Raw genomic sequence first — 14,156 nt, forward strand, 5'->3', positions numbered from 1 at the left:
AATTCACTATTATACCGGGAACTCACCACTATACCGGGAACTCACTACTATACCGGGAACTCACTACTATACCGGGAACTCACTATTATACCGGGAACTCACTACTATACCGGGAACTCACTACTATACCGGGAACTCACTACTATACCGGGAACTCACTACTATACCGGGAACTCACTACTATACCGGGAACTCACTACTATACCGGGAACTCACTACTATACCGGGAACTCACTACTATACCGGGAACTCACTACTATACCGGGAACTCACTATTATACCGGGAACTCACTACTATACCGGGAACTCACTACTATACCGGGAACTCACTATTATACCGGGAACTCACTATTATACCGGGAACTCACTACTATACCGGGAACTCACTACTATACCGGGAACTCACTATTATACCGGGAACTCACTACTATACCAGGAACTCACTACTATACCAGGAACTCACTACTATACCGGGAACTCACCACAGGACCGGGAACTCACCACTATACCGGGAACTCACTACTATATCGGGAACTCACTACTATACCGGGAATTCACTATTATACCGGGAACTCACTATTATACCGGGAACTCACTACTATACCGGGAACTCACTACTATACCGGGAACTCACTACTATACCGGGAACTCACTATTATACCGGGAACTCACTATTATACCGGGAACTCACTACTATACCAGGAACTCACTACTATACCGGAAACTCACTACTATACCGGGAACTCACTACTATACCGGGAACTCACTACTATACCGGGAACTCACTATTATACCGGGAACTCACTACTATACCGGGAACTCACTAATATACTGGGAACTCACTATTATACCGGGAACTCACCGCAGGGACCGGGAACTCAACGTAGAGACCGGGAACTCACCGCAGGGACCGGGACCCCGCCTGGAGAGGGAAGCTGCTGAGCGGCCCCTGCTCGTCGCCGGGGACCAGAGATGAGGGTTGGGGGGGGGGGGGGGGGGGATGCGGTGGCAACTGTGGATGCTGAACGAAGGGCTGCCACGAATAACCGGGGTTTTACCATCTGCCCCCTCAAGGTGGACTATGGGGGGCTCCCCTCCCCCCGGGGCACGAGGGCTGAAGGTGGGCGGGTGAGGAGAGGGACAACAGTTCACGGGACTATCCAGACGGAGGTGACGGCTACAACCGGCCTTTATGGCCAACTGTAGCTGGCACCAAAACATGGCCACTCTTGCCTGTAAACTCAGTGGGCCGGCTCTACACATTAGATACTTAGCTGGGGATTGTACAGCTTCCTAGAGTCATAGGGTGATACAGTGTGGAAACAGGTCCTTCAGCCCAACTTGCCCACACCGGCCAACAATGTCCCAGCTACACTAGTCACAGAGTGATACAGTGTGGAAACAGGCCCTTCAGCCCAACTTGCCCACACCGGCCAACAATGTCCCAGCTACACTAGTCACAGAGTGATACAGTGTGGAAACAGGCCCTTCGGCCCAACTTGTCCACACCGGCCAACATGTCCCAGCTACACTAGTCATACAGTGTGGAAACAGGCCCTTCGGCCCAACTTGCCCACACTGGCCAACAATGTCCCAGCTACACTAGTCATAGGGTGATAGTGTGGAAACAGGCCCTTCGGCCCAACTCGCCCACACTGGCCAACAATGTCCCAGCTACACTAGTCCCACCTGCCTGTGCTTGGTCCATATCCCACCAAACCTGTCCTATCCATGTACCTGTCTAACCGTTTCTTAAACTATGGGATAGTCCCAGCCTCAACTACCTCCTCTGGAAGCTCGTTTCGTACACCCACCACCCTTTGTGTGAAAAAGTTACCCCTTAGATTCCTATTCAATCTTTTCCCCTTCACCTTGAACCTATGTCCCCTGGTCCTCAATTCCCCTACTCTGGGCAAGAGACTCTGTGCATCTGTGTACATATGTATGGCAATCATTTACTGAACTGAATGCAAAAAAAGAATTTCACTGCACCATGGGCCATTTGATAATAAAACACAACTAAGCATATTGAGACTTCTGAAGAAGGGTCTCGACCCGAATCGTCACCTATTCCTTCGCCCCATTGATGCTGCCTCACCCACTGAGATTCTACAGCATTTTTGTCTACCTTTGAGAATTGGCATGTCGAAAAATACTTCCTTGAACTTGTACAGGTGCACAGTAGAGAGCAGATTGTTTGATGAATGCTGGAGGATCAATTTCCCTCTATCGTATTGTTTTTGGGCGGCGGTGCGACTCACGTGTGACTTGGGTGGGCGGTGCGACTCACGTCGCAATGACCGTGCAATGACCGTATGAAGAAAGACTGGATAGACTTGGTTTATACTCTCTAGAATTTAGGAGATTGAGAGGGGATCTTATAGAAACTTACAAAATTCTTAAGGGGTTGGACAGGCTAGATGCAGGAAGATTGCTCCCGATGTTGGGGAAGTCCAGGACAAGGGGTCACAGCTTAAGGATAAGGGGTAATCCTTTAAAACCGAGATGAGAAGAACTTTTTTCACACAGAGAGTGGTGAATCTCTGGAACTCCCTGCCACAGAGGGTAGTTGAGGCCAGTTCATTGGCTATATTTAAGAGGGAGTTAGATGTGGCCCTTGTGGCTAAGGGGATCAGAGGGTATGGAGAGAAGGCAGGTACGGGATACTGAGTTGGATGATCAGCCATGATCATATTGAATGGCGGTGCAGGCTCGAAGGGCCGAATGGCCTACTCCTGCACCTAATTTCTATGTTTCTATTTCTATGACCTCTGCAGTCCGTCTGTCGTTTTTTAAAAATATATATATATATTTTTTTGTCGCGTTTGAATGTTTGAATGTAGTTTAAAGTGCTTTTTTTTGTAACTGGGTATATGTGTGGGGGGCGGGGGGTGGGGGAAACTTTTAAAATCTTTCCCCTGCATGGAGAACCCGACCTTTTCCCTGTCGGGTCTCCGTTGTCGTTGGGGCCTAGCAACGTGGAGCGGCCTCCAACCGGAACGACCTGGGGCTCCAGTCGCGGAGCAGTGGACTCACCATCGTGGAGCTGGCCGAGTTCGGAGCGGGAGTAGCTGTGGTGGCGCGCTGCTGCGACCCGACCCTGGGGATTCGGAGGCTTACCGCAGGTCTGGTGGTCAGTAACACCGGGAGCCCGCGGGTCCCTGCTGGGAGACCGCTTTTCGGGGCTTCTGCAACGGCGACTTCTCCCGCCCGAGTTGCGGGGTTGAAAATTACCTGGAGCAGGGCCTTACATCGCCCGGCGCGGCTTTAAATGGCCGCGGGACTTGTTAGCGCCCGCCGGGGGCTCCAACACCAAGACCCGGAGCGTGGCCGTGCATCGCCCGGCGCGGCTTTAATGGCTGCGGGACTTATTTACCATCGCCCGCCGGGGGCTTTGACTCCAGGAGGAGAATGAGGAGTGCAGGGGAGAGATAAGACTTTGCCTTCCATCACAGTGAGGAGGAGATGCACTGTGATGGATGTTTGTGTAAATTGTGTTGTGTCTTGGGTCTTTTTCTTGTGTGTAGACTGCAGAAACAACATTTCGTTTGAACCTCAATGAGGTTCAAATGACACAAATAAATTGTATTGTATTGTATTGTATTGACTGGTTGTATCACAACCTGATTTGGCAACTCAGAGACGAAGGAGACTGCAAAAAGTGGTGAACACTGCCTGGTCCATCATGGGTACTGACCTCTCCACCATTAAAGGGATCTGCAGGAGGCAGCCAGCATCATCAGAGACCCGCACCACCCTGGCCTGGCAACACACTCATTTCACCATTGCCATCGGGAAGAAGGTACAGGAGCCTGAAAACTGTAACGTCCAGGATCAGGAACAGCTTCTTCCCGACATCTAACAGTTATTAAACACAACAACCTCAAATAAGCTCTGAACCACATGGACAATAGACAATAGGTGCAGGAGTAGGCCATTTGTCCCTTCGAGCCAGCACCGCCATTCAATTTGATCATGGCTGATCATCCCCAATTAATACCCCGTTCCTGCCTTCTCCCCATATCCCCTGACTCCGCTATCTTTAAGAGCCCTATCTAGCTCTCTCATGAAAGCATCCAGAGAACATGCCTACTCCGCCCTCTGAGGCAGAGAATTCCACAGACTCACCACTCTTTGTGAGAAAAAGTGTTTCCTCGTCTCGGTTCTAAATGGCTTACTCCTTATGTGGCCCTTGTGGCTAAGGGGATCAGAGGGTATGGAGAGAAGGCAGGTACGGGATACTGAGTTGGATGATCAGCCACGATCATATTGAATGGCGGTGCAGGCTCGAAGGGCCGAATGGCCTACTCCTGCACCTAATTTCTATGTTTCTATGTTTATTCTTAAACTGTGGCCCCTGGTTCTGGACTCCCCCAACATCGGGAACATGTTTCCTGCCTCTAGCGTGTCCAAGCCCTTAACAATCTTATATGTTTCGATGAGATGCCCTCTCATCCTTCTAAACTCCAGAGTGTACAACCCCAGCCGCTCCATTCTCTCAACATATGACAGTCCCGCCATCCCGGGAATTAACCTTGTAAACCTACGCTGCACTCCCTCAATAGCAAGAATGTCCTTCCTCAAATTAGGGGACCAAAACTGCACACAATACTCCAGGTGTGGTCTCACTAGGGCTCTGTACAACTGCAGAAGGACCTCTTTGTTCCTATATTCGAATCTTCTTGTTGTAAAGGCCAACATGCCATTCGCTTTCTTCACTGCCTGCTGTACCTGCATGCTTACTTTCATAGACTGATGTACAAGGACCCCCAGATCCCGTTGTACTTCCCCTTTTCCCAACTTGGCGCCATTTAGATAGTAATCTGCCTTCCTGTTTTTGCTACCAAAGTGGATAACCTCACATTTATCCGCATTAAACTTCATCTGCCATGCATCTGCCCACTCCCCCAACCTATCCAAGTCACCCTGCATTCTCATAGCATCCTCCTCACAGTTCAAGCATCCTCCTCACCATTGCCATCGGGAAGAAGGTACAGGAGCCTGAAAACTGTAACGTCCAGGATCAGGAACAGCTGCTTCCCCACATCCATCAGCTATTAAACACAACAACCTCAAACAAGCTCTGAACTACATGGGCAATAGACAATAGACAATAGGTGCAGGAGTAGGCCATTTGTCCCTTCGAGCCAGCACCGCCATTCAATGTGATCGGCTGATCATCCCCAATCAGTACCCCGTTCCTCCCCATATCCCCTGACTCAGCTATCTTTAAGAGCCCTATCTCTCTCTCTCTTGAAAGCATCCAGAGAACCTGCCCCTGAGGCAGAGAATTCCAGACTCACAACTCTCTGTGTGAAAAGGTATTTCCTCGTCTCCGTTCTAAATGGCTTACCCCTTATTTTTAAACTGTGGCCCCTGGTTCTCATCCTCATCTTGGGGGCGTTGTTCTTGCCTTTGCATTATTATTGTACACCTCCATTGTACATGCATGTATTAATGTATGTGTGTGTGTGTATATATATGCATTATACCACCGGATGGCACCGTCAATGGCAGCCGCGCCAACAGCCTGTCTCGTCTTTATCATCTGTAGCTGTTTTTGTCTGTTTACTGTGTTTATCTATATGTTTTAGTGTATCTTTAGTTTCCGTATTATGTGGGGGTGGGGGGGAACCTATTTTATCTCTTTCCTCCACGGAGATGTGACTTTTTCCGCATGGTATCTATGTCCGCACTGCGGCCTAACATCGTGGAGATGGCGGCCCCTTTGTTAGGGATCGACTGCGGGAGCTCCAACCGCAGGAGCTTCCACCGCTCCGATCTGGCCGCCTCAAACCAGCATTTGCAGTTCCTTCCTACACTGTTGCAAGAACTGTTACAATTGAGAGAGTTAGAAATCGCTCTTGGGGCTAAAGGAATCGAGGGATATGGGGAGAAGGCAGGAACGGGGTACTGATTGGAGATGATCAGCCATGATCACAATGAATGGCGGTGCAGGCTCGAAGGGCTGAATGGCCTTCACCTGCACCTATTGTCTATGTTTCTATGATTGCGGGAGCTTCGATCACCCAGATGCAGGAGAAAAGGAGGAAAGAAGGTATAAGTTGTTTGCCTTCCATTACAGTGGGAAATGTGAGGTCACGAAAAACCAAGATGGACGTGCTGCCTGCACTGGTAGGGCTCGGAGGGAGTGCCGTGAGTGCAGTGACCTCGGTGTTTGCGGGGACATGGTTCCATGAGGACATCCCGGAGTCAGGTGCGAGTGCGGACGGCTTTCAGACTGTTCGTGCGGACAGGGACTGCAGAGAGAGTGACAACTCTGGTCACATCATGGTGACAGTGCGTGTGTGTGGCCTGGACATTGAATGTGGACATCGGCTGTTGATCTCCGCTTATGCTGTATGCCCTGGGGGTTCTCACACGCCACTGTGGGGGCCGTTTAAGTCTATGTTTAATCTTTATGTAGTTATGTATCTTGTTGCTTTTTTGTGTGACTGTATGGCAAATCAAATTCCTTGTACGTTTACATCTACGGCTAATGAGAAAGAATTGCAGATGCTGGATAAAATCAAAGGTAGACACAAAATGCTGAAGTAACTCAGCAGGTGAGGCAGCATCTATGGAGAGAAGGAATGGGTTCGTTTTGGGTTGAGACCCTTCTTCAGACTGATGTTGGGGGCTGGACAAAGAAAGAATGTAGGTGGAGACAGTAAGGCTAGTGGGAGAACTAGGAAGGGGAGGGGATGGACAGAGCGGGAAGACAAGGGATATTTGAAGTTAGAGGAGTCAATGTTCATACCGCTGGGGTGTAAGCTACCCAAGTGAAATATGAGATGCTGTTCCTCCAATTTGCGCTGGGCCTCACTCTGACAGTGGAGGAGGCCCAGGACAGAAAGGTCAGTGTGGGAATGGGAGGGGAGTTGAAGTACTGAGCAACCAGGAGATCAGGTAGGTTTAGGCGGACTGAGCGGAGGTGTTTAGTGAAATGATCGCCAAGCCTGCGCTTGGTCTCGCCGATATACAGGAGTCCACACCTGGAACAGCGGATGCAGTAGATGAGGTTGGAGGAGGTGCAATCCTCACCCGGAAAGACTGCTAGGGTCCTTGGACGGAGTCGAGGGGGGAGGTATAGAGACAGGTGTTGCATCTACTGCGGTTGCAGGGGAAAGTACCTGGGGAGGGGGTGGTTTGGGTGGGAAGGGACGAGTTGACCAGGGAGTTACGGAGGGGACGGTGTCTGCGGAAAGCAGAAAGGGGTGGAGATGGGAAGATGTGGCCAGTGGTGGGATCCCGTTAGAGGTGGCGAAAATGTTGGAGGATTATATGCTGTCTGCGACGGCTGGTAGGGTGGAAGGTGAGGACAGGGGGGACTCTGTCGTAGTTACGAGTAGGGGATGAGGAGTAAGAGCGGAGCTACGGGATATTGAGGAGACTCTGGTGAAAGCCTCATCTATAATGGAAGAGGGGAACCCCCATTTCCTAAAGAATGAGGACATCTCAGATGCCCTGGTTTGGAATACCTCATCCTGGGAGCAGATGCGGCATAGACGGAAGAATTGGGAGTAGGGGATGGAGTCCTTACAGAAAGCAGGGTGGGAAGAAGTGTAGTTCAGATAGCCATGGGAGTCAGTGGGTTTGTAGTGGATGTCGGCCAGTAGTCTGTTACCTGTGATGGAGATGGTGAGGTCAAGAAACGGTAGGGAGATGTCGGAGATTGTCCAGGTGAATTTCAGTGCTGGATGGAAGTTAGTGGTGAAGTGGATGAAGTCCCTGAGCTCTGCATGGGTGCAGGAGGTAGCACCGATGCAGTCATCAATGTAGCGGAGGTAGAGTTTGGGGATAGGCCCAGTGTACGCCTGGAACAGGGATTGTTCGATGTACCCTACACAGAGGCAGGCATAGCTGGGGCCCATGCGGGTGCCCATAGCTACGCCTTGGACTTGGAAGAAGTGGGAGAAGGAGAAGTTGTTGAGGGTGAGGACCAGCTCCGCTAGGCAGAGGGGAGTATTGGTAGACGGAAATTGTCTGGTTCTGCGGATAGTGGTGAAGATAGCTGACTGTCGATCCTCTCATAGTTTTATATACTAACGGAGCTCCCTGCAGCCCTGACGTTCCAGAGAAAATAATCCAAGTCTATCCAAACTCTCCAATGCAGGCATCATTCAGGCAAACCTCCTGTGCACCCTCTGCAAAGCCTCTGCCCCCGTTTGTGAATGCCCACCCACAGCTGGGTGAAGGGGTCCACTCACCCGGTGCAGTTGCTGCAGTTGCTTGGCCAGGTTGGATGCAGGGGATGTGTTTCTCATTCCACACTGACCCGGCACCCACTTCACATCTTCAGGCCTGTACATCAAATGTTGCCCGTTCACAGATCCCCCCAGATGCTCGATGACGTAGGTCCGGTTACTGAGGACAATCAGGGCGCTGGGAGAGGGAGAGAAGATGCTCACTGTTGACCCAAACTCTGATAAATGCAACATAGAACAGTACGGAATCAGGCCCTTCGGCCCACAATGTCCGTGCCCAACATGTGGAATTCTCTGCCACAGAAGGTAGTTGAGGCCAGTTCATTGGCTATATTTAAGAGGGAGTTAGATGTGGCCCTTGTGGCTAAAGGGATCAGGGGGTATGGAGAGAAGGCAGGTACAGGATACTGAGTTGGATGATCAGCCATGATCATATCGAATGGCGGTGCAGGCTCGAAAGGGCCGAATGGCCTACTACTGCACCTATTTTCTATGTTTCTAAGTATATTTAAGGCAGAGATAGATAGATTCTTGATTAGTACAGGTGTCAGGGGTTATGGGGAGAAGGCAGGAAAATGGGGTTCGGAGGGAGAGATAGACCAGCCATGATTGAATAGCGGAGTAGACTTGATGGGCCGAATGGCCTAATTCTGCTCCTATTCCTTACGATCTTATGTTGCCCGCACAATTGGACATGGCGCAGGCACTTACAAGTCCATCTTTCAAAATATATTTGAACAGATATGTGGATAGGAAGGTGTATAAACTATCAGGAGAGGTTGGACAGACTTGGATTGTTTTCTCTGGAACTCCAGAGTTGACGGGAGACCTGATAGAAGTGTATAAAATAGTGAGAGGCACAGTTAGGGTGGACAGTCAGAACCTCAGTTCAGTTCAGTTTCCTCCCACCCTCAAGGTGAGAATATCAAATACTAGAGAGCATAGTTTTAAGATGAAAGAGGCAAAGTTTAACGGAGATGTGTGCAGCAAGTTATTTTACACAGAGTGGTGAGTGCCTGGAATCATATCATGTGATAGGAGCAGGGTTGAATATAGGAGCAAAGAGGTCCTTCTGCAGTTGTACAGAGCCCTAGTGAGACCACACCTAGAGTATTGTGTGCAGTTATGGTCTCCAAATTTGAGGAAGGACATTCTTGCTATTGAGGGAGTGCAGCGTAGGTTTACAAGGTTAATTCCCGGGATGGCGGGACTGTCATATGCTGATAGAATGGAGCAGCTGGGCTTGTATACTCTGGAGTTTAGAAGGATGAGAGGGCATCTTATTGAAACATATAAGATTATTAAGGGTTTGGACACGCTAGAGGCAGGAAACATGTTCCCGAAGTTAGGGGAGTCCAGAACCAGGGGCCACAGTTTAAGAATAAGGGGTAAGCCATTTAGAACAGAGACGAGGAAACACTTTTTCTCACAGAGAGTGGTGAGTCTGTGGAATTTTCTGCCACAAAGGGCGGTGGAGGCCGGTTCTCTGGATACTTTCAAGGGAGAGCTAGATAGGGCTCTTAAAGATAGCGGAGTCGGGGGATATGGGGAGGAGGCAGGAATGGGGTACTGATTGGGGATGATCAGTCATGATCACATTGAATGGCGACGCTGGCTCGAAGGGCCGAATGGCCTCCTCCTGCGCCTATTGTCGTGTCTAATTAGGCCGTTCGGCCCATCAAGTCTACTCTGCCATTCAATCATGGCTGAACTATCTCTCCTCCCTAATCCCTTCATCCTGCCTTCTTCCTGTAACCCCTGACTACTAATCAATGTACTACCAGGGGCGGTGGTGGTTACAGATAAAGCAGGTCTAGGATTATTAATACCGTCACATTTACCTACACTTTGTTTTGCATGCCACCCAATCAGATTAGTTAATACTATACATAAATATACAAAGATGCTATACCTACACAAAGGTTGAACAGGAACCTGAGAGAGAGGTGGGTGCATGGAATGAGCTGCCAGAGGAGGTAGTTGAGGCTGGAACAATCTCATGGATTGCCTCATGGATATTCAGGGAGTGGAGGGATATGGATCACGTGCAGGTAGATCAGAGCTGGTCTTGGCATCGTGTTTGGTCCACACATCGTGGGCCACGGATACACAGAGCCACGGACACGGGAACACGTGAGACATGGAGAACACACGGAGAACACGGACATGGAGACCACATGTACCTGAGTCCTGAGCAGGTGCTGGCTGACACCGCAGAGCCCTGCAGGTTTCTGACCGACCCCTCGTAGTAACACAAACCCTGTGAGGAGAGAGTTCAGTGTCAGCGTTACCTTCACCACTCACAGCAGCCCAGAGAGTGCGGCCATTACACGTCCCCCACGGTCAGTTCTCTCCCAACATCAGCATCAACATTAGCATCAGCATCAACATCAACATCAACATCAACATCAACATCCACATCAACATCAACATCAACATCAACATCCACATCAACATCCACATCAACCACAACACCAATATCAGCATCAACATCAACATCAGCGTTACCTTCACCACTCACAGTGGCCCAGTGCACGTCCCCCAAGGCTCAGACCAGTGCAATCTGCTGGAGAAGCTGCCAGGAGTTGACGTGCTGCTTTACTTCAGGTTATTGTCACGTATACCAAGGTACGGTGAAAAGATTTAAAACTAGTGGAATTATGGTCACTCGTCGCAAAGTGATACTTGATAGTTTAGTTTTGTTTAGAGATGCAGCGTGGAAACAGGCCCTTCAGCCCACTGAGTCTGTGCCAACCATCGATCACCCCGTACAGTAACTGTGAATTGTGTCTTGTTGTTTTTCTCTTATTATGGCTGTACGGTAACTGACATTTCACTGTACCTTAATTTGTACATGTGACAATTAAATTAAATCTTGAATCCTGAATCGATCCTAAACAGTAGGGACAATTTACAATTTTATGGAAGCCAATTAACCTACAAACCTGCACATCTTTGGAATGTGGGTGGAAAACGGAGCACCCGGAGAAAACCCACGCGGTCACAGGGAGAATATACAATGGACAATAGGTGCAGGAGTAGGCCATTCGGCCCTTCGAGCCAGCACCGCCATTCGATGTGATCATGGCTGATCATCCACATTCGGTACCCTGTTCCTGCCTTCTCCCCATATCCCCTGACTCTGCTATCTTTAAGAGCTCTATTTAACTCTCTCTTGAAGGCGTACGGTGAATTGGCCTCCACTGCCTGAGCCAGAGAATTCCACAGATTCATAACTCTCTGGGTGAAAAAGTTTTTCCTCATTTCCGTTGCATGTGCAAACTCCGTACAGACAGTAGCGGAGGTCAGGATGGTACCCGGGTCTCTGGCGCTGTGAGGCAGTAGATCCACTGCTATGCCACTGTGCTGCCCATGGTAGGTCTGTGCCACCGTGCTGCCGCAGTGCTGTCCCAGTTTTAACAAGCAGCAAACTGAACAAGTAGCAAGGGGCCAGGGAGTCTCTCCTCAAGGCATGATGTGCGAGGGGTTGCATTTTGGGAAGTCCTCCCAGGGCAGAGTCTTCAGCGAATGGCAGGGCTCTGGGGAGTGTTGTAGAGTAGAGGGATCTAGGAGTACAGGGACATAGTCCCTTGAAAGTGGCGTCACAGGTAGATAGGGTGGTCAGGAAGACTTCTGGCACATTGGCCTTCTTCATTCAGAGTATGAGTGTAGAAGTTGGGAGGTCATGTTGCAGTTGTACAATACGTTGGTGGGGCCGATTTAAGAGTATTGTGCGATACAGTGTGGAAACAGGCCCTTCAGCCCAACTTGCCCACACCGGCCAACAATGTCCCAGCTACACTAGTCCCACTTGCCTACGCTTGGTCCATATCCCTCTAAACCTGTTCTATCCATGTACCTGTCCAACTGTTTCTTAAACGTTGGGATAGTCCCAGCCTCAACTACCTCCTCTGGCAGCATGTTCCATACACCCACCACCCTTTGTGTGCAAAAGTTACCACTCAGATTCCTATTAAATCTTTTCCCCTTCACCTTGAACCTGACCTCTGGTTCTCAATTCCCCTACCCTGGGCAAAAGACTCTGTGTGTTTACCCGATCTATTCCTCTCATGATTTTGTATACCTCTATAAGATCTCCCCTCATCCTCCTGCGCTCCATGGAATAGAGACCCAGCCTACTCAACCTCTCCCTGTAGCTCACACCCTCTAGTCCTGGCAAAGCTTGTCACTGTACCTCAGCACACATGACAAGAATAAACTAAACTAATCTTCTCTGCATTCTTTGCAACTTAACCACATGTTTCCCACAGCAGAGTGAGCAAAGCAGAACACAATACTCCAAACGCAGCCTCACCGACATCTTATACAAGTGCAACATGATGTCCCAATGCCGAGACCCAATCTGAATGAATAAATGTTTATGAATAGGTTTATTGGCCAACTATTCACATACAAGGAATTTGCTTCGGTGCTCCGCCCGCAAGTGACAACATGACATACATTGGCAATTAGGAATGACACATAAAACATGAAGCATAAATAATAAAACATTATTGATTAAACATGTGAATTAAATAAAATACCAGAGCAAAAGAAGGCTACAGATTTTTGGCTGTTGAGTAGAGCAACTACTCTTGGAAAAAAGCTGTTTTTATGCCTGGCTGTGGCAGTCCGGAGTCGCCTTCCAGAGGGAAGTGATTCAAAGAGTTTGTGGCCAGGGTGAGAGCTGACTGCAATGAATGTAGTGTGGGTGGGAGAGTTTGTCGATAATCCTCACCGGCTGCCAGTCCTTCTCCGTCCCCAAGGTCCCGTTCACCAGAGTCTCCGTCACCAGGGTGCCGCTCGAGTCGTAGTGAGAGACCTGGAACCCCTTCGGCAGCAGCAGCCTGCGGCACAAACATGACAGTGGACATCAACACACATCTGCCACAGGACAAGGACCAGGCCCACAACGTCTGTGCCCAACATCAAACAGCAGCAGAATTAGGCCATTCGGCCCATCAAATCTGCTCCACCATTCAATCATGGCTGACATATTTTTCCCTTTCAGGCCCAGCCTCCTGCCTCCTCCACACAATGCCAAGACCATCTCTTACCAGCCTGCACGTGATCCATATCCCCCCCATTCCCCACATACCCACGCGCTTGTTCCAGGCACCCACCACCCTCTGTGGAAAAATAAAACTTGCCCCGCACATCTCCTTTAACATTTTGCCCTCTCAGCTTAAAGCTATGCAGCTCTAGTTTTTAATACTTGCACCCTGGGAAAAAGATTCTGACTGTCTACCCTATCTATGCCTGTCATAATTTCATATACTATCAAGTCTGCACTCAACCTCTGGCAGTCCAGAGAACACTATGCAAGTCTACCCAACACTGTAGACAATGCCTGCCATTCCAGGCATCATTGAGAAGCTTTTGTTGCGTGCTATCCAGTCAGCAGAAAAACAATACATGATTATAATCGATTCATTTACAGTGTACAGATACATGATATGGGAATAAAGTTTAGTGCAAGATAAAGCAAAGTCCGATCAAGGATAGTCCGAGGGTCATCAATGAGGTAGATAGTAGTCCAGCACTGCTCTCTGGTTGTGGTGGGATGGTTCAGTTGCCTGATAACAGCTGGGAAGAAACTGTCCTTGAATCTGTGTGAGTGTGAGGTGTTGCACTTTGGGAGGTTGAATGTACGGAGAGAGGACACAGTTAATGGCAAGACCCTTCATAGCATTGATGTGCAGAGGGCCCACACTGACCAACATGCCCCAGCTACACTGGTCATAGAGTGATACAACATGGAAACAGGACCTTCAGCCCAGCTACACTGGTCATAGAGTGATACAACATGGAAACAGGCCCTTCAGCCTAACTTGCCCACACCGGCCAACAATGCCCCATAATAACGTTGCCTATTTCCTTCGCTCCATAGATGCTGCTGCACCCGCTGAGTTTCACCAGCTTTTTTGTGTACCTTCGATTTTCCAGCAT

The 14,156-nt window shown here is 49.4% G+C and overlaps 1 protein-coding gene across 3 annotated transcripts in view; it reads right to left on the bottom strand.

The window, feature by feature from the left end:
* The window catches only part of LOC116982817 (disintegrin and metalloproteinase domain-containing protein 12-like), a 118,636-nt gene that overhangs the window by 54,357 nt on the left and 50,123 nt on the right, over positions 1-14,156 (bottom strand). For all 3 annotated transcript variants that reach the window (XM_033036316.1, XM_033036298.1, XM_033036307.1), the window contains exons 4-6: positions 12,946-13,054; positions 10,391-10,467; positions 8,211-8,385 (exon numbers count right to left, since the gene is read on the bottom strand). In XM_033036316.1, coding sequence (XP_032892207.1) covers positions 8,211-8,385; positions 10,391-10,467; positions 12,946-13,054 — 361 coding nt within the window. The remainder of the gene's footprint in view (positions 1-8,210; positions 8,386-10,390; positions 10,468-12,945; positions 13,055-14,156) is intronic.

The sequence above is a fragment of the Amblyraja radiata genome, chromosome 1, assembly GCF_010909765.2.
Source record: "Amblyraja radiata isolate CabotCenter1 chromosome 1, sAmbRad1.1.pri, whole genome shotgun sequence".
Lineage (NCBI taxonomy): Eukaryota > Metazoa > Chordata > Chondrichthyes > Rajiformes > Rajidae > Amblyraja > Amblyraja radiata.